The 27098-nt window shown below is 40.3% G+C and overlaps 1 protein-coding gene across 1 annotated transcript in view; it reads left to right on the forward strand.

The window, feature by feature from the left end:
• The window catches only part of PBRM1 (polybromo 1), a 171494-nt gene that overhangs the window by 17076 nt on the left and 127320 nt on the right, over nt 1-27098 (forward strand). The window contains exons 7-13 of the mRNA XM_011986209.1: nt 6580-6723; nt 10543-10659; nt 16160-16228; nt 19539-19637; nt 23127-23212; nt 24592-24687; nt 25893-25984. Coding sequence (XP_011841599.1) covers nt 6580-6723; nt 10543-10659; nt 16160-16228; nt 19539-19637; nt 23127-23212; nt 24592-24687; nt 25893-25984 — 703 coding nt within the window. The remainder of the gene's footprint in view (nt 1-6579; nt 6724-10542; nt 10660-16159; nt 16229-19538; nt 19638-23126; nt 23213-24591; nt 24688-25892; nt 25985-27098) is intronic.

Below are 27098 nucleotides of genomic sequence, written 5' to 3' on the forward strand. Positions count from 1 at the left end.
TCTGAGTAGCTGGCGCTTCAGTCATGTACCACCATGCCCAGCTAATTTTTGCATGTTTTGTAGAGACCAGGGTTTCACCATGTTGCCCAGGCTGGTCTTGAACTCCTGGGCTCAAGTAATCTGCCTGCCTTGGCCTCCCAAAGTGCTGGGATTGTGGACGTGAGCCACTGTGCCCAACCCACGTTCATGTGATTATGAACTATTCTTATTTTTCCTCTGTCTGCTGAAATCTTTTGCCCATTTTTCTCTTGGTTGTTGGTCATTTTCATATTTCTGGAACTTTTTTTTTCTTTTTTTTTTAGAGACAGTCTCACTATGTTACCCAGGCTGGTCTCAAACTCCCGGCCTCGAGTGATCCTCCTGCCTCAGCCTTGTGAGTAGCTGGGACTACAGACATGAGCCACCACTCCTGGCTTTAGAAATTTTTTTTTTTTTTTTTTTGAGACAAAGTCTGTTGCCCAGGTTGGAGTCCAGTGGTACGATCTCAGCTCACTGCAGCCTCTTCTTCCCAGGTTCAAGTGATTCTCCTGCCTCAGCCCCCCAAGTAACTGGGATTACGTGTGCCCACCACCACACCCGGCTAATTTTTGTATTTTCAGTAGAGATGGGGTTTCACCATGTTGGCCAGGCTAGTCTTGAACTCCTGACCTCAAGTGATCCACCCACCTTGGCCTCCCAAAGTGCTGGGACAACAGGCATGAGCCACCATGCCTGGCCATAGAAATTTTTTTTTTTTCCTTGAGACGGAGTCTCGCTCTGTTGCCCAGGCTGGAGTGCAGTGGCATGATCTCGGCTTACTGCAAGCTCCGACTCGCAGGTTCACACCATTCTCCTACCTCAGCCTCCAGAGTAACTGGGACTACAGGCGCCCGCCACCACGCCTGGCTAATTTTTTGTATTTTTAGTAGAGACGGGGTTTCACCATGTTAGCCAGGATGGTCTCCATCTCCTGACCTCGTGATCCGCCTACCTCAGCCTCCCAAAGCTGGGATTACAGGCGTGAGCCACCGCGCCCAGACAAAATTTTTTAATTATTGTAGATACTAAACCTTTTTTGATTATGTGTTTTAGTTTTTATGTATATATTTTTTTCTTTGATTTTGTGTGTTTTAAATATCTTCTCCCACTGTGTGCATATCTTTTTACCTTTCATGGTATTTTTTGATGAACAGAAATGTTTTGTTTTAGTATAATCAAGTTTATCAATCTTTAAATGAGTTTATTTGTATCTTGTTTCAGAGATTTCTCTTGCCCAAGATATTCTTCTATTACATGCTTTTCTTAAAGTTTTATAGTTTTGTCTTTCACATAAGCCTTTAATGCAGCTGGGATTGATTTTTGTCTTTTGTAAGGTAGGAATAAATGTAGCTGGGATTGATTTTAGTCTTTTATAAGGTAGGAATCAATTTTTTTCCCACGGGTATAACTAACACTATTCTCTCTGCGTTTGTTCGCAGTCACTGCTGTCATCATTTTCATGTATTCATGGATCTATTTCTGTCCTTTTATTCTAATAGGCCATTCTATTTCTATCTTAATTACTTTGGCTTTATAATTTTTTTTTTTTTTTTGAGACATGATCTCTCTTGTTGCCTAGGCTGGAGTGCAGTGGCGTGATCTTGGCTCACTACAGCCCTCGTCTCCTGGGTTCAAGCAATCTTCCTGCCTTAGCCTCCTGATTAGCTGGGACTACAGGTGCTCACCATCACACATGGCTGATTTTTTGTATTTTTGATAGAGACGGGATTTCGCCACGTTGCCCAGGCTGGTCTTGAACTCCTGGGCTCAAGCTATCTACCCTCCTCAGCCACCCAAGTGCTGGGATTACAAGCATAAACCACCATGCCCAGCTTGCTTTATACTTCTTTTTCTGGTTAGAAAGCAGGTTAACTACACTTTACCCTTTGCCATTTCGTACGTATTTTACATTAGTGTGTTAAGTCAACAAGCACACAAAAAATTTTTTTCGAATTTTTATTGTGATTGCATTGACTGTAGATGAATATTAGTGAAAATTTACATAATGTTGACTGTTCCAGTCTGTGAATTTGGTATGTCTTCATTTATTTACATCTTTTTAAAAGTATTTTAGTAAAGCTTTAAATGTTTCTTCATAAAGATTCTGCAAATATGTTGTTAAGTTTATTCTTGAAACTATAAATGTTTTGGTTTTGGGTTTTTATTTTATTTTGTTTTGTTTTGTTTTGAGATGGAGTCTTGCTCTGTTGCCAGGCTGGAGTTGCAGTGGCCTGATCTCGGCTCACTGCAACCTCCGACTCCCTGGTTCAAGTGATTCTCCTTCCTCAGCCTCCCAAGTAGCTGGGATTACAGGCTTGTGCCGCCACGTCCAGCTAATTTTTGTATTTTTAGTAGAGATGGAGTTTCACCATGTTGTCAAGGCTGGTCACGAACTCCTGACCTCAGGTGATCTACCCACTTTGGCCTCCCAAAGTGTTGGGATTACAGGTGTGAGCTGCTGTGCCCAGTCCTTTTAAAATCTTTTATATCCTCGTTGATTTGTCTGCATGAACTTTCCACTTACTGAATTCAGTGTTTTAAAATCTTACACTCTGATTATCAATTTGTCTATTTCTCCTTATAATTCTGTTACTATTTGCCTTATATATTTTGAAATCATGCAAATAGGAACATACCAGTTTAAAATCATTATATTATCCTAGTAAATTGAACTTTTTGGCATTATGTGATAGCCCTTTTTATTACTAGTAATGTGTTTTATTTGAAGTCTGTTTTGTTTGACATTAATGTAGTTATACTAGCTTTATTTTGGTGTTTACCTAGTTTGTTTTTTTCATTCTTATACTTTTAACATGTTCATATTCTTTTAATGCTGAGGTATGTTTTGTAAACAACATATATATGAACTCCTATTACTCCAGTGTATAATCTTTCTTTTAACTAGAGCATTTCAACTCTTCATAGTTTTAGTAATTACCATTATGTTTAGATACGTTTCTACCGTCTAAATTTCTACTCTATTCATTTCATCTTTTTTTTTTTTATTTTTTAATCTTTTTATTTATTTATTTATTTATTTATTTTTGAGACAGAGTCTCACTCAGCTGCCCAGGCTGGAGTGCAGTGGTGCGATCTTGGCTCACTGCAACCACCATCTCCCGGATTCAAGCAATTCTTCTGTCTCAGTCTCCTGAGTAGCTGGGATTACAGACACCCACCATCATGCCCAGCTAATTTTTGTATTTTTATGGGGTTTTACCATGTTGACCAGGCTGGTCCTGAACTCCTGACCTCAGGTGATCTGCCTGCCTTGACCTCCCAAAAGTTCTAGGATTACAGGCGTGAGCCACCATGCCTGGCCTTAAGTGTTTTTAAAGATGAGGTCTCACTAAGTTGCCCAGGCCAGACTCAAACTCCTGGACTCAAACAGTCTTCCCACTGCCGTCTACCAGGTAGCTAGGACTGCAGGTGCACACCACCTTGCTCAGTTTCTGTATTTTGCACTTCAATGCATTTTGTTATTTTTTTCCTCTATGCCTTCTTTTGATTTCATTTTTTTCAAAACTTTTTTCCTCTTATTACCTCTAAAATTTGGAAATTGTAACACCTATGGATAATCTTTTAGTTCTTATCTAAGAAGTTTTAGTATGCATAATTAACTTATCAAAGCCAGAAGCTAATCAGGATCTTAATCCTCCAAACAATACAAAGACTTTAGAATAATTCAACTCTGGTCACTCTTTTCCTTATTTATAATGCTGGTGCTGTGTACTTTAGTTCTTTTGTGGCAATTTTTGAATCTTGTAGAAAGTGGTCCCCAAGGTTTTTGGAACCAGGGACCAGTTTTGTGGAAGACAATTTTTCCATGGACAGCAGTGGATGTGAGGGGTGGGGGGCAAGGTCAGGATGAAACTCTTCCTTCTCATATCATCAGGCATTAGATTCTTATAAGGAGCTCACAACCTAGATCTCTTGCATGCTCAGTTCACAATAGGGTTCACACTCCTATGAGAATCTAATGCCACTGCTGATGTGATAGGAGGAGCTCAGGCCATAATGCTCTCTTGCCTGCTGCTCACTTCCTGCTGCGTGGCCCAGTTCCAAACAGGCCATGGACTGGTAGCTGTTTGTGGCCTGGGGGTTGGGGACCCCTGCCATAAAATACTATTCAGCCAGGCATGATGGCTCATGCCTATAATCCCAGCACTTTGGGAGGTTGAGGCAGAAGAGTGCTTGAAGCCAAGAGTTTGAAATCAGCCTAGGCAGTGTACTAAGACCCCATCTCTACCAAAAAAAAAAAAAAAATTGTTTTAATTGGCTGAGCATGGTGGCATGCACCAGTAGTCCCAGCTACTTGAGGGGCTGAGGTGGAAGGATCATTTAAGCCCAAGAGTTCAAGGCCGCAGTGTGCTATGACCATGCGACTGTACTCCAGCCTGTGCAACAGTGAGCTCCTGTCTTTAAAAACAATAATAATAATAATAATATTGATTTGTAGAGTCAGTATCATTCATTATTGCGACTTTCTTTATTCTTCATTCCTTTTTGCTATTGAGAAGTCATCCGTCAGTATGATTGTCGTTCCTTTAAAGGTTATCTGTCTTTTCTAGCTGTCTTTAGTATCTTTTTCTCTTTTGTATTTTATAGTTTCATTGTGATATATTTTTTGTATTTTCAGTAGAGACAAGTTTCACTGTGTTAGCCAGGATGGTCTCAATCTCCTGACCTCATGATCTGCCTGCCTCGGCCTCCCAAAGTGCTGGGATTACAGGCGTGAGCCACCACGCCCGTCCACCATGCCCAACTTTTAAACATTTTTAACACACCTGTTTTTTATTCTATGGCAGATTATTCTGATAATCTAATATTTGAATTCCAGTATCTAATACATATATTTGTTTAGTTTCACTGTCATTTTTGCTAGCTTTCTCTTGTGATTCTTTGATTCTTATGTGCCTCATGATTTTTTACTATGAGTTCATATTTCTTGGAACTTTATCTCTAGAGATCACTGGAGCATTAAATTGAAGTTGGTTTCATCCAGAAATGATTTGTTGCTTGTCCAGGATGACTGCCCTGTCTTTGTTAAGGCTAACTTATGATGACGAGTTCTCAGAGATTCATTTCACGCCTCTCCTCTCCTCTCAGTGCCATGGTTTGAGATAGGCGTGAGTTTAGATAGGTAGAGGTTGAGATGGGCAGTCCTCCTTGCTCCCTGGCAGTGCAGAAACTGATTTGAGTTCCCACTAACAGTGTAGCCATGGCCTTTGGATTCCCAGCTTCTGGTAGACCTTGACCTTTGTCTTCCCTCCTTGCTGCCCAGAGAAGCCTTGGAAATCAAAGCTTGTTTTATCACAAATGAATGCCCATAAAGTGAACATTTGACTTCAGTGTTCTGGGTTTTCATCTGGGTTCTTGCTTTTACTCCTTTAATTTTATGAACATCCTTACTTCCTATTGGCATCCCATGTATGCATTTTTAAAGTTTTTTTTTTTTAAGTTTGCATCCAATGTTGTTTTAACTAGAAGGTTTCAGTCAAGACTTTATTATACCCGCTGTACTTCATGAACAGACATTTTGAAACAAGGTATTAAGGAATTTCAAACTAGAAATATTAATAACAACAGTCATTAGCGTCTATCCTTTAAATCTTATCCTTTAAGTTGTCTTTCTTAGTGTATCAGTAATAATTAGTTTTTTTGGGTTTTTTTTTTTTTTGAGACGGAGTCTTGCTCTGTCGCCCAGGCTGGAGTGCAGTGGCGCAGTCTTGGCTCACTGCAAGCTCTGCCTCCCAGGTTCACGCCATTCTCCTGCCTCAGCCTCCCGTGTAGCTGGGACTACAGGCGCCCATCACCGCACCCGGCTTATTTTTTGTATTTTTAGTAGAGATGGGGTTTCACCATGTTAGCCAGGATGGTCTCGATCTCCTGACCTCGTGATCCTCCCGTCTCGGCCTCCCAAAGTGCTGGGATTACAGGTGTGAGCCACCGCGCCTGGCCGGTTTTTTGGGGTTTTTTTTTTTTTTTTTTTGAGACAGAGTCTTGCTCTGTCGCCAGGCTGAAATGCAGTGGCACGATCTCGGCTCACTGCAACCTCTGCCTCTCTGGTTCAAGCGATTCTCCTGCCTCAGCCTCCCAAGTAGCTGGGACTATAGGCATGCATCTCCATGCCCAGCTAATTTTTGTGTGTTTAGTAGAGACGAGGTTTCACCATATTGGCCAGGATGGTCTCGATCTCTTGACCTCATGATCCACCTGCCTTGGCCTACCAAAGTGCTGGGATTACAGACGTGAGCCGCCGTACCCGGGCATAATTAGTTTTAATTTAGCAAATCATTTGTCTTCTGCCTCAAGTCTTTCTGTAATGAGATAAGACATAAATAATTTGATTTCAGAATGTCTTTAAAACATACATGTAATTTTTTGGAAGTGGGATTAAGACCCATGTATGTTTTAATCATGAGGATGTTAAAATTTGTAATAGAATTTTCAAAATTGTGTCAAAATACTGGTCTTTGCTGAAGCAGGCACTTTAAAAGTAGCAACTAATCTCCAATACATTACTAAAGTGATTTTTTTTTTCTTTTTGCTAACGTACAGCCAGATTCTCCTGAATATAAAGCTGCTTGCAAACTCTGGGATTTGTACCTTCGAACAAGAAATGAGTTTGTTCAGAAAGGAGAAGCAGATGATGAAGATGATGATGAAGATGGGCAAGACAATCAGGGCACAGTGACTGAAGGAGTAAGTGTGCAGCTGGAAATTGTGATGGATGGGCTCTTGGAAGGCAGAGAGGGCCCTGCTTGTGATTCCCTCTGGGATGTTGTGGGCAACTAGAATTCCTGTGCAATTGTATTGGTAACTGGGAGAATAAAAGGACATTCAGCCAGAGAGCCCCACTCCATTTTTAAGGGATCCTAGGATATTCTGGACAATGTGTGCCATGTGTGGTGATTTTCATGAATTGTACTTATATTAATGCATATTTCCTGCTCAGTTTTAAAGAGAATCTTGATATTATCAAGGATTAGTCCAGTGTTGTTACATTGACACATCATGTAAGGGAAGGCAGTGTTGTGATTAGAAGTTGGAATGTAATCACCTTAGTGAGGAATATTTCTGTAGGTTAGAATGGTTACTGTTCCTAGAACATACTAGGTGTGTTTCTACCGCTGGAATTTTGCAGTTGTTCTTCTGCTAGAAGATGTTTCCTTTGGCTTTTCCCGTGACTGTCTCTTTTTTATTATTCTAACACCATCTAAAGTGGTATCTACTGAGACAGGACTTTCCTGACCACCCTATCTAAATTGTTTGCTTTGCCTTCCTCCTTTTCAGCTCCTACCCCACCCTGTCATCACAGGGTTGTCTTTAGTTTTTATAATGTCACTATATGTGAAATAGCATACTAGTTTACTTGTTTTTCTCTCTTCCCCCAAGCAGAATGTTTGCTCCTGAGCAGGTATCTTCTTGTTCATTTATTCCTTATATCTACACTATACCTGGCATGTAGGTGCTGATAAATATTTACTAAATAAATAACACATGCTTCATGGCCAGGCACAGTGGCTCGCACCTGTAATCCCAGCACTTTGGGAGGCCAAGGCGGGAGGATCACTTGAGGTTAGGAGTTCAAGAACAGCCTGGCCAACATGGTAAAACTCCATCTTTACCAAAAATACAAAAATTAGCTAGGCATGGTGGCAAATGCCTATAATCCCAGCTACTCAGGAGGCTGAGGCACGATAATTGCTTGAACCTGGGAGGTGGAGGGTGCAGTGAGCCGAGATGGCGCCACTGTACTCCAGACTGGGCGACAGAGTGAGACTCCATCTCAAAAAAAAAAATGAAAAAAGAAAATAAAAAGACATGTTTGAAAAGAGAAAAAAAGAATAGTAGAGGGGATCAGAACTCTTCTATAGCTAAATTGTAAGAAGCACAATGCGGAATATTCCCCTTTCTTCTCTAACTTATCTACATAGACCTTTTGCTGGAACACGGAGAAGCAGTGATGGGTGAATTTCTCAAAAGTGTAATTACTTATTAGAGTCTCAAAATACAGTTCCTAGTCAGGTGCTGTGGCTCACCCCTGTAATCCCAGCACTTTTGGAGGCCGAGGCAGACAGATCACCTGAGGTCAGGAGTTTGAGACCAGCCTGGTTTCAAACATGGTGAAACCGCATTTCTACTAAAAATACAAAAATTAGCTGGGCATGGTGGTGGGCACCTTTAGTCCCAGCTACTTGGGAGGCTGAGGCAGGAGAATCACTTGAACCTGGGAGGCAGAGGTTGCAGTGAGCTGAGATCATGCCGCCGTACTCCAGCCTGGGTGGTAGAATGAGACTCTGTCTCAAAAAAAAAAAATGTATATATATATGTGTATATATATACACACATACACATACATATAGTTCCTGTATATTATATATATTTTATATGTGTAAAATTTTATATTTTATATATGATATATAAATATATAGTTCCTCAGCACCTTGTCAATTTAAGTAATTAAGTGATTGGAACTAGATAGAAGGCTAAAATTAGGAATTTCCTGGAATTTTACTCTCTCATATAAATGCAGGAGAAGCAACCCATGCTTTCTTCAGTAGAACACTGCTTGCAGAGGCCCCACCCTTAGTGTAGAGCTTCAGGGCTCTAGTCAAAAAATTAAAATGCCTACATTTAGGACTTGCCCATATTTCTTTCTGTAGTGCATAATTGATGAGAAATTGGGAGGATCTTGTATGTTCCCATTTATACCTCCCAAGCCTCTTTCAAATTTTGTTTTTTTGAGACGGTGTCTTGCTCTTTGTCCCAGGCTGGAGTGCAATGGCACAATCACAGCTCACTGCAACCTCCATCTCTTGGGTTCAAACGATTCTTCTGCCTCAGCTTCCCAAGTAGCTGTGAATGCAGATGCCTGCCACCATACCAGCTAATTTTTGTATTTTTAGTATAAATGAGGTTTCACCATGTTGGCCAGGCTGGTCTCTAACTGCTGACCTCTGGTGATCCTCCCACTTCAGCTTCCCGAAGTGCTTGGGATTATAGGCGTGAGCCACCATGCCAGACCCCAAGCCTCTTTATAGCTCTATGATTCTCATGGAGGGAGAAGACATTTTCAGGTTTCTAATGTTTAAATCAAGGATGATTTTCTTGGGACTGGAGCGGTGGCTCACTCCTGCAATCCCAACACTTTGGGAAGCTGAGACTGGAGGATCACTTGAGCCCAAGTGTTTGAGACCAGCCCGGGCAACATAGTGAGATGCCCATGTCTACAAAAAGTAAAAAAAACTAGCCAAGCATGGTGGTACACATCTGTGGTCACAGCTACTTGAAAAGCTGATGTGGGAGGATTGCCTGAGCCCTGGAGTTTGAGGCTGCAATGAGCCATGGTCACGCCACTTCACTCCAACCTGGGCAACAGAGTGGTGAGAAAAAAAGTGCTGAACCTTAAAATTGAGACTATACTAAATAAAAAGAGCTTCTGTTGTATTGAGATAGAATACCTTTACTTTTATGATTTAAACAAGGAAAAACCATTACTCTCTATTTTATATGTACAAAGAATGATTCGGACTAGAAGCATCATTTAATCCTTGACTGAGACATTCCATTGCTTATTCTAGAAACTTGCTTCAGACTTGGACCCTCCCTGGTCAAGTATTCTTTGGGGCATATACTTCCTATGTTGAAACAGTGACTAAGCTAGGTATAAACCAGTCAGTCTGAAGAGCAGAAATGGTGTACATTGATTTACTTAATCGCTATTTAGTTTTGAGTTAATTTGAATTCAGTTGTTAGACCTGGTAGAGCACCCCATGGTGAAAAGTATGTAGTCCCAACTTTATGTAAGTAGTCATTGTCCTGTAAGAATATGAAGACTTCAATAGATGTGAACAGCAGATATAGAAATGACCAACTATTATGGGACATGTTTTCTCCTGCTCAGTTGCTCATTTCACATTTGTAGCACTTAAACTTTGCCATTACAATGTTTACTGTAGAAAAAGGTTCAATAAAAGGACCTACTACAAGGGATTTCATTGCAAAAATAGCATAAGGAGCCTCATTAGGTTCATATAGGTTATTCTAGGGATACAGTGCATGTGTCCAGCATCAGAACATCATGGGGTATTCTTGAAATTTGGAGTTAAAATAAGTACTGGTTAGGAGTTGCTTTTTTGGCCAAGTACAGTGGCACATGCCTGTAATGCCAGCACTATGAGAGGCCGAGGTGGACGGACACGAGGTCAGGAGTTTGAGACCAGCCTGGCCAACATGGTGAAACCCCATCTCTACTAAAAATATAAAACTTAGCTGGGCCTGGTGGCGCACGCCTAAAATCCCAGCTACTTGGGAGGCTGAGGCAGGAGAATTGCTTAAACCCAGGAGGTGGAGGTTGCAGTGAGCTGAGATTGTGCCACCGTACTCCAGCCTCTCCATCTCAAAAAAAAAAGAAGAAGAAGTTGCTCGTATGAATTAGCTTTACAATTTTAGAAGCTATGTAATATTCAGCATTTTATTATTTTTCTTACAAAGTACCCTTTTTCTCCACATTACCAGTCTTCTCCAACTTACTTGAAGGAGATCCTGGAACAGCTTCTTGAAGCCATAGTTGTAGCTACAAATCCATCAGGACGTCTCATTAGCGAACTTTTTCAGAAACTGCCTTCTAAAGTGGTAAGTGATGCAATTAAAAACAGGTAAATGTCAGTGTTTTGTTTTTAGTACTTCAAGAATTTTATTAATTACTGATAAATAAAGTAAGTTTAAAAGGAAGGTGTTGGGCTGGGCGTGGTGGCTCACGCCTGTAATCTCAGCACTTTGGGAGGCCAAGGCAGGTGGATCACCTGAGGTTGGGAGTTCGAGACCAGCCTGACCAACATGGAGAAACCCCATCTCTACTAAAAATACAAAAAATTAGCCAGGCCTGGTGGCACATGCCTGTAATCCCAGCTACTCAGGAAGCTGAAGTAAGAGAATCACTTGAACCCTGGAGGCAGAGGTTGTAGTGGGTGAGCCAAGATTGTGCCATTGCACTCCAGCCTGGGCAACAAGGGTGAAACCTCATCTCAAATTTAAAAAAAAAAAAAAAAAAATGGAGGATGTTGGACCAGGCGCAGTGGCTCACGCCTGTAGTCCCAGCACTTTGGGAGGCCAACTAAGACAGGGAGATCACCTGAGGTCAGGAGTTTGAGACAGGCCTACCCAACATGGTGAAAACCCGTCTCTAGTAAAAGTATAAAAATTACCCTGGCGTGGTGGTGCGTGCCTATAATCCCACGTACTCGGGAGGCTGAGGCAGGAGAATTGCTTGAACCTGGGAGGTGGAAGTTACAGTGAGCTGACATCACGCCATTGCACTCCAGCCTGGGTGACAGAGCAAGATTCCGTCTCAAAAAATAAATAAAAGGAAGATGTTGGAGGCAGCCAAGAGATCCTCCTCACAGCAGCACAAAACATACACGGTCTATCATTTTACATGATCAGAAGGTTGTGATTTTTATTTTTTTTATTTTTATGTTTTTTGTTTTTTGATTGGTAATTCTTTTTGTTTGTTTCTTACTATGGTAAAGGATATGTATCATAAAATTTATCGTTTTAGCCATTTTTAAGTGTACAGTTCTGTGGCATTAAGTACATTCACATTTTTATGCAACCATCACCATCATCTGGAACTTTTTAGTCTTACAAAACCAAAACTCCATACCCATTAAACACCAAGTCCACTCCCCTCTTCCAGTTTCTGGCAACCGCCATTCTGCTTTCTGTCTATGAATTTGACTATTCTAGGTATAGCATAGAAGAAGAATCATACAATATTTGTCCTGTGACTGGCTTGTTTCAATTAGCATATGTTCAGGATTCATCTATATTATAGCCTGAATCAGAATTTCATTCCTTTTTAAAACTGAATGGCATTTTGTTATTTATATATAATATCTTTTGTTTATAAGTTTTTTGGGGTGTTTGGTTTTGTTTAGAGATAGAGTCTTGCTGTGTTGCCTAGGCTGACCTCAAACTCCTGGGCTCAAGCGATCCTCCCACCTCAGCCTCCCATGTAGCTGGGTATACGGGCTTGTGCCACCATGCCTTACTACATTTTGTTTACTCATTCATCTGTCAGTGGACATTGGGTTGTTTCCAAGATTGGTAATTCTTCATTGATAAAATAAGCACCTTAACTTAGCCTTATTTATTATTTATTTTTTTGAGACGGAGTCTCGCTCTGTCATCCAGACTGGAGTGCAGTGGCATATCTTGGCTCACTGCAACCTCCGCCTCCCGAGTTCAAGCAATTGTCCTGCCTCAGCATCTCAAGTAGCTGGGATTACAGGCATGCACCACCACACCCGGCTAATTTTTGTATTTTTTAGTAGAGACGGGGTTTCACCATGTTGGCCAGGAACTCCTGGCCTCATGTTGGCCACTTGAACTCCTGACCTCAAGTGATGCACCTGCCTCAGCCTCCCAGAGTGCTGGGATTACAGACATGAGCTACTACACCCAGCCTAAACGTTGCATTTGTAAGAGTGGAAACTTTCTCATTGTGTAGGAGACAGGGTAAGAGGAAGATAAATGAGTTCTTCCTCCTTTTAGTTCTCTTTGATCTCCTGGTGATGCTGAAAAAAGAAAAAATGAATTAGGTACTCTTCTACCTGAAAAAGGAAGAAGTTTTCTAAACAAGTGAGACCTTTAAAAAGTATCAGACTTCCTTATGCCTTTACATTCAAAAGATAGGTAATATACAGATTTGACTCACATTAGCCTATGAAACCGCAAACATTTTCACGGCCTTAGCATTCTTATATTTCTAGGTAAGGGTATACTTCCAGAAGTACTCTACGGTAGCACTTAGCCCTATTGTGATCATTTACTTTTCTGTCTACCTCCTTTTCTCCCTGAATTTCTTGAGGACAGTGACTGTGCTGTATTTACCTTTGTGTTCCTGTCTATAACTGGAACCCGATCCGAAGGATTGGATGACTTCAGATTACTTTGTACCCCATGCTGGGTGGTCATAGGTATGCAAGATGCTTGTTGACTGATGAGTAGCATGCAACTTTCCTCATCAGTCATTATTAAGTCTAGTTATTTAAAGGTGTGTCTTGATTAGCTGTAGGATAGTTACAACATTAGAAATAAAGCATCAGACCACTGCTGTCCTAGGTGTGAATCTTACTAGAAAGATATAATTATTAATATTGGCCATATGACTTAAAATTTTAAGAAAAGGAGTAAACAGTGTGATGATTCTTTGAAGAATTAAACATGGAATTACCATATGATCCAGCAGTTCCACTTTGGATACATACTCCAAAGAAAGTGAAAGCAGGGTATTGAAGAGATATTTGTATACCCATATTCATAGCAGCATTATTCACAATAACTAAAAATGGAAGCAACTCAGGTGTCCATCAGTGAATGAATGGATAAACAATATGTGACATATACATATAGTGGCATATTATTCGGCATTAAAAAGGAAGGAAATTCTGGAACATCCTACATGGATGAACCCTAAAGACATTTTGTTAAGCAAAATGAGCCAGTCACAAAAGGACAAATACTGTATGATTTCTTATATGAGGTACCTAGAATACTCAAAATCTTAGAGACATAAAGTTAGAATGGTGGTTGCCAGGGGCTGGAGAGAATGGGGAGTTTAATGTGTACAGAGTTTCCATTTTGCAAGATTAAAAAGTTCTGGAGGTGGATGTCGGTGATAGTTGCACAGCAGTGTGAGTGTACCTAATGCCACAGAACTGTACACTTAAAATTGGCTCAAATGGTAACTTTTATGTTACTACGTGAATTTTATTTTATTTTTATTTATAAAAAAATTATAAAAGAAGTGCAGGATAGGTGCAGTGACCCACACCTGTAATCCCAGCACTTTGAGAGGCCAATGTAGCTGAGACTGTGTCTCTACAAAAAAATTTTTTTTAATTAGTTGGACATGGTGGTGTGCACCTGTGGTCACAGCTGTTGGAGGGTTCTGAGTTGGGAGGATCACTTGAGCCTAGGAGTTCAAGGCTGCAGTGAGCTGTGATCATGCCACTTCATTCCAACCTAGGCAACAGAAAGAGACCCTGTCTCTTTTTCTCTCTCTCGCTCTCTGTCACTCTCATTCACCCACACACACATACACGCAAAATAGAAGAAAAGTACTGTCTTCGCTCAAGATTTATTCTTACCCTGCAGGAGATAATCAGTGATGGTCAAATCAACAACAGTGATTTGGGGCAATGAAACATCAATGATTAGTTCCCCCCATTCCCCCTTCAAGGTCACCTTGAAGGAGCTGGTTGGGAAAAGCAGATTTCTATTGGTCCCTCAGGGTGTGGCAGTTTGAAAGACAACAAGAATTGAGACCTAAAGAGGCAGGGCAGTTTTCACCTTTCGTCAGTAAGTCCATCCCAAGCAGGCTGGCTGTGTGGGAGAGGTAGATTGGGAATTTGTGGGATTGGATGACTTCGAGTTACTTTGTACTCCGTGCTGGGTGGCCTTGCCATAATTTGTCCTCTGAACTTTGTCTCAGAAGTAGAACTGGTGAAGAGAAGGGGCAGCAATGGAGATTGATCCAAGTAAAGGAAGGAGTAGGGTTAAGAAAGTAGTGGTAAGCTTAGGGGACAGATGAGATAAAGCAACACAGAGATCATCTATCTATTCAGCCCAGTAATTGAGTGAAGGCTGTGACTTTCTGATTTGTTGTTGTTTGGGCTTCGGTAGGGTTTGAACAGGTAGGAAGAGCTGGGAGAACACAATCTGACTTCCCCTGAACCTCTCCCATCTGATAAGACCAACTTTTGATATTTGGGCAACTGCAGTTATTTCCTCCAAGTAAGAAAATCTGTAGGAAAGGCTGAGGGCAGTAAGTGAATCTAGGTTGTGAAAGCTTCAAGGACATTCCTCAACATGTTCCACTTCTTGGGATGAGCTAGTATTTGATAAATCAGAAGTTGCTAATAATTTAGCTTCATTTCTTTTTTTTGTTTGTTTTTTCAAGACCGTCTTGCTCTGTTACCCAGGCTGGAGTGTAGTGGGTCGATCTCAGCTGACTGCAACCTCTGCCTCCCAGGTTCAAGCAATTCTCCTGCCTCAGCCTCCCGAGTAGCTGGGATTACAGGCGCCCACCACCACACCCAACTAATTTTTGTATTTTTAGTAGAGACGGGGTTTCATCATATTGGCCAGGCTGGTCTTGAACTCCTGACCTCGTGATCCACCCGTCTCAGCCTCCCAAAGCGCTGGGATTACAGGTGTGAGCCACTGTGCCTGACCAGAATTTTGCTTCTTTTTTTTTTTTTTTTTTTTTTGAAACAGTTGCTCACATTGCTCAGGCTGCAGTGCAGTGGCACAATCTCAGCTCACTGCAACCTCCACCTCCCAGGTTCAAGTGATTGTCCTGCCTCAGCCTCCCAAGTATCTGGGATTACATACATGCACCGACACACCAGGCTAATTTTGTGTTTTTGGTAGAGACTGGGTTTCTCCATGTTGGCCAGGCTAGTCTCAAACTCCTGACCCCAGGTGAACCACCCAGCTTGGCCTCCCAAAAATGCTGGAATTATAGGTGTGAGCCAGCACGCCCTGCCTAGATTTCTTTTTTTTTTGAGATGAATTCTCGCCCTTGTCCCCTAGGCTGGAGTACAATGGCACGCTCTGAGCTCACTGCAACCCCCATCTCCCAGGTTCAAGTGATTTTCTTGCCTCAGCCTCCTGAGTAGCTGGGATTACAGGTGCTTGTCACCACGCCCGGCTAATTTTTGTATTTTTAGTAGAGATGGGGTTTCACCATGTTGGCCAGGCTGGTCTCAATCTCTGACCTCAGGTGATCTGCCCGCCTCAGCCTCCCAAAGTGCTGGAATTACAGGCGTGAACCACCACACCCAGCCCCAGCCTAGAATTTTTTTAAAACATTAAATTGTATGCTAGTTGCATAATAATAACACTCAAATGCCAAGTTCTAACTCCTATGCCATGCTGTTGGATAGATCATGAAGCTTCTTAAAATTAAATTATTTATGGTTCTGATGTAATAAACGTGCTGTACAGCGGTGTCTTTAGCCTCGAATCTCACAAAGCTACTTAACTGGTTGTTTGAACAACAGATTGTCAGTGTACTTCCTTCTCTTCTCATTAGCTTATTGAGCATGCCTGGCTTTTTGTCTTCCAGCAATATCCAGATTATTATGCAATAATTAAGGAGCCTATAGATCTCAAGACCATTGCCCAGAGGATACAGGTATGAAGATGACCATACATAAATGTTTGTGGTTTAGAGCGGATTGGCCTATGATCTTTCCTAGGAGCTTTTAGAAAACAGAGAAGCTAGTTGTCTCTGTAAGGGGTTATTAGCAAATCATGTAAATAAATTAAAATAGTGTTACTGATTGTAGCTTTGGATTGCATCTTAGGACAAAAGTTAAAACGTGTTGGTTACTGATATTTCTGATTATAAAAGATACATTTATGATAAAAGCTTTCATTTTTAATGTTTTAATTTTTTATTTTTGTGGGTGCATAGCAGGTGTATATATTTATGGGGTACATGAAATTTTGCTACTGCCATACAGTGCATAATAATCACATCAGGGTAGATGGGGTAACCTGTTGTTTATTTTTATCTGCTTCCAAATAGCTTTAGGATACGTTAGAATAAAAGCTACCCATAACGGATGTTAGAGTGTAAGGTCAGTGGAATTAGATATGACTTTTTTCTCTTTGGCCTTCTCTACCCTCCCCCTTCACTGTATCCCTAGCAGTAAATAGTGGCAACTAAGCACTCAGCATAGACTTGCTATGTACCTAGCACTGTTTTAAGTGCTTTATGTGTATTAGCTAATTAATTCTTAAAACCCCACAGGGTAGTACTGTTATTATTCCTATTTTACAAGTTAGAAAACCGAAGCACAGAAATGTTAAGTAATTTGCCCAAATCACTGCCTAGTAAGGAGAACTAGGATTTGAATCCAGTCTAGCTGTAGTCTGTGTTCTCAACCTTTACACTTACTGTTTCTTCACAGAGTAGGTGGTTAATAAATATTAATTGTGTGACTGAGTGACTAGGATTTAAAATTTGATTATTAGAAGTAAGGGAAAGTATAGGGAAAAAGAGCTAAATTGTACCAGAAATTGAGTATTTAGAGTAGAACTGATACGGTTCTTTTTCTAGCTCTGCTACTTAACCAGCTATGTCACTTTGGTCAGGTGATTTGCCTGCTTCCTCTGCTGTATGTTGTGTGTAGTATCACTGCTTTGCAGAGTCATAGAGGTTAATGATAATATAGATAAAACATCTCACATAGAACCTACAGCATGAGGTCCTTATAAATGTGAGTCACTGATCTTCCCAGGATAAGGAGAGTTTGCTGCTCCCAGGAGGTAAGGCAAAAAGGAAAACAGTGTGTTACATAGTGTCATTGGGAAATGAGACTGATAGACACTGTGGTTTGCCAGGAAGGAGAAACTTCTTTGACTTTAAATTCTAAGAGAGTAGTAAAGAGTAGCAGTATATAATTACTGGTACCACAGATAAATTTTCACAGAATGATAAAATACAGATTGCCTGATGTATCATCTGTTTTTTTTAGAGTTTTTTTTTCTTTTGAGACGGAGTCTTGCCCTGTCACCCAGGTTGGAGCGCAGTGGCACGATCTCAGTTCACTGCAGCCTCCACCTGCTGGACTCAAGTCATTCTCCTGCCTCAACCTCCCGAGTATCTGGGATTATAGGCGTCTGCCATCAAACCTGGCTGATTTTTGTATTTTTAATAGAGATAGGATTTCACCATGTTGGCCAGGCTGATCTCGAACTCCTGACCCTAAGTGATCCACCCACCTTGGCCTCCCAGAGTGCTGAGATTATAGGTGTGAGCCACCATGCCAGGCCTCGTCGGGTTTTTAGATCAGCCCAATAACTGCTCCTGAGAATGACTCAAGTCTCTTAAATCCCTGGAATTTCTAACATCTGTGTAGGAGGATTATGTTTTCATAATCCTGGAAATCGAATCAGATCTTTAATCATCTCTATCTCAGCCCCAGTCTTCTCTTTTTGACTTCTTGCCTTATCTTGTCCTTTCTTCTTTCCAGAAGTCTCAGAGTCACCTTTTGCCATCACCCGATTCAAGGTCCTTGTCCTCTTATGTCCAAATTACTGGAATAATCTATTTTGCCTCTCTGATGAAAGGCTTTCTAGTCCTTTCTATATCTTGCCTCCTGACCTTGGCTTTCTTCCTGCCAGTCCCCTGCTCAGAGACTTAAGTCACTTGTTTTCCAATGCCTGCTAAAGCATGTCACAGCTCCTTGTAGCAGTTGAACAAAACCGACTCTGACTAACTTAAGTGGAAAAAGAATTTTTGAAAAGCATATTGGATAGCTCAGAATTGTTGAGCAGAAAGGTTGAGGAACTAGCCTTTGGATACTAGGCAGAACTTAGGAACATCATGGCACAGCTGAGATCATGCACAGCCTCTTTGTGGTGCCATTGCTGTTACCACTGTCATTTGCTACTGTGGTCCCTGGATACTTGCTGCTCTACTGCTAGACTGTCCTCTACAGGAGTCAGGAATGAATTCCTGTCATTCCTGCAGGAGTCAGGAATGAATTCCTGGCCATTCCATTAGTCCCTCTAGACCTAAGCTTGAATTAGCTGACCTGTGGCTATTTCCCCTTGACCTGGCTGCCAGGCTACTGGCAAAGTGACCATCTGCCCACTTTCATCCTCATTGTGGGAGGTAGAGCCCTCCCTACACCTATGCTGATTCCCTCCATATAAGAAGGATGTATAGTTGTTGGTAGTCCCACATGGCAAAAAGTTATACTCCTTTGCCTGGCTCTCTGGATTCTGCCCCTTTCGTTTTTACCCTACCTGTGCTTATGGTTCTACCCTTCTGCACCTTCCATTTCACTCAGTTTGGTTTCCTTACTCTCTCTAGACCATGTCTTTTTCATTTCTGTGTACTTATCATTAGGCAGGTGTGCCTGTTACCTAAAAGTGTGTCCCTCTTTCATTTCCTTTGTAAATTTAGGCAACTGTATGAGTATTCCTGGGTTGTTTTGGATTGAGTGAGCCTTCAGACCTGACAATTCTAGCACACAGTAGGTACTCAGAAAATGTTAGCCTCTGTGCTGGACTGATTTCATATTTTACCCCAAGTGGTTCATGTAACTAGAGGGAGTTTTGCTTCACACTATTAAATCCACTTTAAAGAATTAGTATTCATGAAACACTTAGAACTGTGTTTGGCACATAGTAAGCACTATGTGTTTGCAAAATAAAACTTTTACCTTATTTGACTTTTTAAAAATTGTAATTTATTTTTATAAAGAATAATGCAGCTCTGGTTTTGCTACCTATCTCAAAAACTTACTTATAAATGCATACAGTAATAATTTATAAAAAAGAAAATGACTTTACGTATTGTTCATATGTGTACTTTCCAATGAAGTCTTGGAATATGGTGACAATTTAGAAATACGTGGGGTTCTTTTTTTCAAGGTTGTACTGATTAACTCTCATTAAAAGGAACTGCTATATTTTGTTGTTTATTGTAGAATGGAAGCTACAAAAGTATTCATGCAATGGCCAAAGATATAGATCTCCTCGCAAAAAATGCCAAAACTTACAATGAGCCTGGCTCTCAAGTATTCAAGGTTAGTTTTGTTGTTGTTGTTGTTGCTGTTTTCCTTGATAATAGTAGCTAGTTTAAGGTCAATAATTTTTATATAACAACTTTATTGAGATATAATTCACATGCCATGGACTTTACCCTTTGAAAGTATTTAATTTAGGCTGGGCGCAGTAGCTCACGCCTGTAATCCCAGCACTTTGGGAGGCCTAGGTGGGTGGATCACGAGGTCAGGTGTTCCAGAACAGCCTGGCCAACATAGTGAAACCCCATCTTTACTAAGAATACAAAAATTAGCCGGGCATGGTGGCGGGCTCCTGTAATCCCAGCTAATCAGGAGGCTGAGGTAGGAGAATCGGTTGAATCCTGGAGGCAGAGGTTGCAGTGAGCTGAGATTGCGCCACTGCACTCCAGCCCAGGCGACGGAGCGAGACTCCGTCTCAAAAAAAAAAAAAAAAAAGTATTTACTTTAATAGTTTTTATTATATTCATGGAGTTGGGCAGCCATCACCCCAGTCAATTAACAGTCGCCCTTTATGTCCCCCCAGTTTCTCCAGCCCTAAGCAACCTCAAATCTATTTTCAATTTCTGTGTTTGCCTATTGCCATTTCACACAAATGGAATCATAAAATATGTGAGGGATTTTTTGCGACTAGATTCCTTCAGTTAGCGTAATGTTTTCAGGGTTTATCCATTTTGTAGCATGTGTCAGTACTGTGTTCTTTTTATTGCTGAATCATATTCTACTATGGGGATATACTGTATTTCATTTACCCATTCATCAGTTGATAGATATTTGGATAGTTTCTACTTATTGGCTATTATAAATAATGCTGTTGTGAATGTTCACATATAAATTTTTATGTGGATGTATAAATACTACATATATATATATATATATATATATTTTTTTTTTTTTCTTTTGGATACATACCTAGGAATGGAATTGTGGGATCATGTGTGGTAACTGTCTATTTAGCTTTCTGAAGAACTGCCAAACTGTTTTGCAAAGTATACCATTTTACATTCCCACCAGCGATATCCAGGTGTTGCCATTTCTCCACATCCTCACCAACACTTGTTTTCCATTTTTTGTTCTTATTATAGATATCCTAGGGAGTGTGCAGTGGTATGGCATTGTGGTTTTGACTTACATCTCCCTAATGATTAATGATGTTGAACATCTTTTTATTTTATTCTTTATTTTGATTTTTAGGTCATTCACATGTCTTTAAAGAAATGTCTGTTCAGATCATTTGCCGATTTTTTAATTGTGTTACCTGTCTTTTTGTTGTTGAGTTGTAAGAGTTCTTTATATGTTCTGGATATTATACCCTTATCATGTAAATGGTTTGCAAATATTTTCTCCCGTTCTCTTGTCTTTTCACTTTTGTGATTGTGTCTGTTGACACACAGAAGTTCTTCATTTTGAATTTCACTTTATCTATTTTTTTCTTTGGTTGCTGATGCTTAAGTGTCATATCAAATAAACCATTGCCTAATCCAAAACCACAAAGATTTACACCTATGTTTTCTTGTAGGAATTTTATAGTTTAGCTCTTAATATACTTAGATCTTTGATCCAGTTTAAACTAATTTTTGTATATGTGAGGTACATGTAAGGTAGGAGTCCAAATTCATTCTTTGATATGACATATTATCCCAGCACCATATACTGAAAAGATTATTCTTTCCCCATTGAATTGTCTTGGCAACTTTGTTAGAAATCAGTTGATCATAGGTGTATGGGTTTATTTCTAGATTCTTTGTTCTTTTCCACTCACCTAAATTTCTGTCCTTATGGCAGACCTGGTTAGTTTTGAATCCATTTTTTAGTTAAATATTGACTTATTCCCTGCATTTAAACTTCATAAATATAAAAAGCAATCTGTGTAGTGCAGTACACAGTGTGAAATGACTGTTTCATTGCTTTGCAAATTCCATCTCAGAAGTTTTATGGTTCTGTAATGAATAATTGCTTGTAGAAATTTATTAATCATGTATAATGGGGAATTTGCCAAAGGAGACTCAAAATCTTTTGGTAATAAAATCATTTAAATTTTCTGAATGCTGACTCAAATACTCAAAATTGCTGTTGGTAGTTAATGTTAACTTTTATTTTTCATCTTTTAAGAAATTCTGAGAGAAAATAAGGAAAGAACTATGAAGTCCTTGTATTCCTAGTTCCTAATAGGACATTTTAATAGTATACAGTACTAATTGTTGTTATAGTTAAGAATTTTACTTTGCGTCTAATTATTTTTTCTAACTTGAGTTTTAAAGAGAAGGGAAACTTAAGCAAGTACATTCATTCTAAACTTGTGTATATAATCTTTAATCTTAGAAGTGCATCTTTATTTTGACTTTTAGGTCAGCGTACACAAGTAGAGTTCCTTGTCCGTAGTCCCTCACTTTATCTGCGGTTTTGCTTTACTATGGTTCTGAGGTCAGAAAATATTAAATGGAAAATTCCAGAAATAAGCACTTCATAAGTTTAAATTGCACACCATTCTGAGTATTGTGATGAAATTCATGCCATCCATCTCTGTCCTATCCAGTCACACCTGGGACATTAATCATTCCTTTGTTCAGCCTGTCCACACTGTGTACGCCACCTACCGTTAGTCACTAAGTAGCCATCTCAGTTATCAGATTGACTGTTGTGGTATCACAGTGCTTATGTTCAAATAACCTTATTGTACTTAATAATGGCCCCAAAGCACAGGAGTTGTGATGCTGGCAATTCAAGAAGTTTTAAAGTGCGCCCTTTAAATGAAAAGGTGAAAGTTCTTGACTTAAGAAAGGAAAAAAAAAAAAAAGGTATGCTGAGATTGCTAAGATCTACAGTAAGAACAAATCTCCCAGCTGGGCACTATGGTTTAGGCCTGTAATCCCAGCACTTTGAGAGGCCAAGGCAGGAGGATCACTTGAGGCTAGGGGTTTGAGACCAGCCTGGTCTACATAGCAAGACTCTGCCTCCACCAAAAAAAAAAAAAAGAAGAAGAAAAAAAGATGAATCTGCTGTTCATGAAATTGTAAAGAAGGGAAAAAAAAAAGTTTCTGCTAGTTTTATTGTTGCACCTCAGACTGCAAAAAGTTACAGCCACAGTGCATGAAAAGTGCTTAGTTAATATGGAAAAGGAATTAAATTTATGGATGGAAGACTTTGGTACTGTCCAAGGTTTCAGGCATCCACTGGGGGTCTTGGAATGTATCCTCCATGGACAATGGGGCATTACTGTATTATACCATTAGATCTTTGTCTAAATATTACTTGACTAATCAGGAAAGAACTAGGAGGCATTTTAACTTATACTTAATTAGTGACAACTTTATGAAGATAGATATTTTGGAAGCTTGTAGAAAGGTTGGAGGATGCAGCTTTGTGAGTATTGAATGGAAGTCTGCTCCAAGTGGAAAGAGTGCCATAGAAGGTGCCTAGTGCATGAGTTGAGGGCATTAAGCTGTCCTTTTATCTGTTCCTTTTTTAAACCAAGTAATTTTATCTTGACAGGATGCAAATTCAATTAAAAAAATATTTTATATGAAAAAGGCTGAAATTGAACATCATGAAATGGCTAAGTCAAGTCTTCGAATGAGGTAGGTTTAAGAAAATGTCTAGGCTGGGCGTGGTGGCTCATGCCTGTAATCCCAGCACTTTGGGAGACTGAGGTGGGCGGATCACGAGGTCAAGAGATAAAGACCATCCTGGCCAACATGGTGAAACCCCATCTCTACTAAAAATACAAAGATTAGCCAGGCATGGTGGCATATGCCTGTAGTCCCAGCTACTTGGGAGGCTGAGGCAGGAGAATTGCTTAAACCCGGGAAGTGGGGGTTACAGTGAGCTGAGACCGCACCACTGCACTCCAGCCTGGCGACAGAGCAAGACTCTGTCTCAAAAAGAAAAAAGAAAAGAAAATGTCTAAAACCCTTATGCCTTTATATTTGCTGAATTTTCTAGGTAGTGAAATCAACAAACATAAATACGGTATGTGTTGAATTTAAAGATGATACTTACAGTTAATATTATGATTCTAAAGATAGTAGTAACTCTTAGCCCCTTTGCTGCTGAAGGGCTTCATTTAAAAAGAAACATTTTTTAAAACGTTACATCACTATATACTTTGTACAAATATTATTAATTTGTACAAATATGAATATATACACACATATAATATGGTATACATTAATATTACACAGAATAGATAATAGTATAGCATTTATATATAATATTAATTGTATATATTCATATTTTCGGTAAGGCTATTTAGCCAGGTATCAGGAGATCCAGTCTCATCCTGGCTTTTCCTTGTACTAGGACTGTGACTTTTTTTTTTTTTTTTTTTTGAGACAGAGTCTCACTCTGTTGCCCAAGGTGGAGTGCAGTGGCACAATCTCGGCCTGCTGCAACCTCCACCTCCCGGGTTCAAGCAATTCTTCTGCCTTAGCCTCCCGAGTAGCTGGGACTACAAGACACACGCCACCGTGCTTGGCTAATCTTTTTGTATTTTTAGTAGCGACGGGGTTTCACTATGTTGGCCAGGCTGGTCTTGAACTCCCAACCTCGTGATCCACCCACCTCAGTCTCGCGAAGTGCTGGGATTACAGGTGTGAGCTACCGCACCCAGCCAGGACTGTGGTCTTGAACTAGTCTTAGTTCTAGGATTGCATTTCCCCCCACCTGAAATGGGAAGGTTGGGTGACGACTTTCAAAGCTTTCCTCTGGCCTTGACATTGTTTCAGTACTGGTCCTCTGGTCACTGCAGTGACCAAAAGCTCCCCTAAGACCAGCCATGGTCTGTTCTTCCCTGCAGAGTCCCCAGGGCCTGAAGCAGAATCTGCTGCATAGTAGAAGTTCAGAAGTATTTTAGCATTTCTATTTAGAAGAGAAGAAAATGGTTGTGTGTGTGTTTGTTTACCCAGCACTCTAATTTCAGCTACCAAGTTTCTAATCTTTTTATCTTATCTCTGGATAGGACTCCATCCAATTTGGCTGCAGCCAGACTGACAGGTCCTTCACACAGTAAAGGCAGCCTTGGTGAAGAGAGAAATCCCACTAGCAAGTATTACCGGTGAGAAAAAGAGTGTTTAGTCTGAGAGTTGACCTGTGCTTTTAAAGATAGGCATACTAGTATTTGCCCAGTGGCTATCTTGAAGGACTATTTTTGGGTATAGTTTGGTTGTTACGAAAATCTGTTGTCAAATGGTTTATTTAAAAGGTTGCGTTACTAGGGTGGGCGCGGTGGCCCTGTAATCCCAGCACTTTGGGAGGCTGAGGCGTGTGGATCACTTGAGGTCAGGTGTTCGAGACCAGTCTGGCCAACATGGTGAAACTCCATCTCTACTAAAAACTACACAAATTAGCTGGGTGTGGTGGCGGGTGCCTGTAATCCCAGCTACTTGGGAGGCTGAGGCAGGAGAATCATTTGCTCGGGAGGTGGAGTTTGCAGTGAGCCGAGATGCCACAGCACTCCAGCCAGGGCAACAGAGGAAAACTCCATCTCAAAAAAAAAAAAAAAAAAAAAAAGATTGAATTACTAAAGTAGGCCTTACACCACCTCTCAGACGATGCTTAAGCATTGTTGCTCAGGCAGTGTTTAATGTTAGCTACCAATAAAATGTGAGGTTAAATACTAATAGGTTTTTTTAATTCATAATATAATTTGGTTTTTTTTTTTTGGTTTGTTTGTTTGGTTTTTGGGATTTTTTTTGAGACGAAGTTTTGCTCTCATTGCCCAGGCTGGAGTGCAGTGGCACAGTCTCTGCAACCTCTGCCTCCCAGATTCAAGTGATTCTCCTGCCTCAGCCTCCTGAATAACTGGGATTATAGGAGCCTACTACCTCACCTGGCTAATTTTTTGTATTTTCAGTAGAGACGGGGTTTCACCATGTTGGCCAGGCTGGTCTCAAACTCCTGACCTCAGGTGATCCACTCGCCTCAGCCTCCCAAAGTGCTGGGATTACAGGTGTGAGCAACCATGCCCAACCTCATAATAGAATTTGTATTGTAAAATATGAACGTCTTAGAATTATCAGCAACTGTGACTGAGTCCTTATTTTCCACTCCCTCTTTTCTAAGAGGAAAAAATAGTTTTCTTGGCTGAGATTGATTTTGAGAACCATTAAGTACAGAGATAAACTAAGGAGGCAATTGAATAGAAATTATTTTTCTTTTATCTTAACACTTTGTTAACAGTTCCTGTTCCCTGTTAAGTAACCTAATTATTATAACATCCTTCCCTGTCTTCTAATTGCTTTTTTTTTTTTTTTTTTGTAGCAATAAAAGAGCAGTACAAGGAGGTCGTTTATCAGCAATTACAATGGCACTTCAGTATGGCTCAGAAAGTGAAGAAGATGCTGCTTTAGCTGGTAGGCATTAGGTTTTGACTAGTGAAATGCCTTCTTAGTGGATCCTTCTGGCTCAATGAAATTGCAGTGATTTTGTTCTGGCCTAGAGTTTGCTGGTTTGAGAAGTACATGCTATTTTGTTGTATTTGATTGTACTCTGGTTGTCAGACTTACCAAAAGGTTAATGCTTTGTCTTGTCTTAAAATTTGTATTTCGGTAAATAATACTTTTGCAAAAATAATTGATAACTTTTAGCAGATCCCGGTTTAAAACCTGTAATGATAAATAGTGAGTACTAGTAAAAGCATCAGAAAATCTCAGAAATCCACATTCATCTTAGATTTTCAGGCTTTAGCTTATATTTTCAGTATGCTCTAATTTCTTCTCAGCTTGTCTTTCTCTTAAGTTTGGTATATTATTTTCCCCTTTACTATAGATTTTTTATGTGTAAAGATAAAATTTGTTTCATTAACTTATTCTGGTATATCCTTTTCTTTTTTTTGAGACGGAGTCGCACTCTGTTGCCCAGGCTGGAGTGCAGTGGCATGATCTTAGCTCACTGCAATGTCCGCCTCCCGGGTTCAAGCAGTTCTTCTGCCTCAGCCTCCTGAGTAGCCGGGACTAGAGACATGTGTCACCACGCCTGGCTAATTTTTGTGTTTTAAATAGAGACTGGGTTTTACTATATTGGCTAAGCTGGTCTTGAACTCCTGCCCTTGTGATCCGCCTGCCTCGGCCTCCCAACGTGCTGGGATGACACCACGCCTGGCCTCAATTTTATTATTGAATGTTACACAACAGACTTCTACAGTTGTATCTTGTTTTTAACTAAATCTCCTATAGAAATTTCATAATCACTATAGACTATTATGTATAATTTTACTTTTTTGAAGCATTGATCTACAGAATTAAGTATTTCTTTATTTAAATTGTGCCTGGTCTTATCAGAAATTGAAAAAATATTATCTTGTTAGCATTCTTTTTTGCTGATTATAAAAGTGACACACGACCGGGAACAGTGGCTCACACCTGTGATCTCAGCACTTTGGGAGGCTGAGGTGGGTGGATCACTTGAGGTCAGGAGTTCAAGACCAGCCTGGCCAACATGGTGAAACCCTGTCTCTACTAAAAATAG

The sequence above is a fragment of the Mandrillus leucophaeus genome, unplaced genomic scaffold (genome assembly GCF_000951045.1).
Source record: "Mandrillus leucophaeus isolate KB7577 unplaced genomic scaffold, Mleu.le_1.0 Scaffold296, whole genome shotgun sequence".
In the NCBI taxonomy this organism is placed as follows: Eukaryota; Metazoa; Chordata; class Mammalia; order Primates; family Cercopithecidae; genus Mandrillus; species Mandrillus leucophaeus.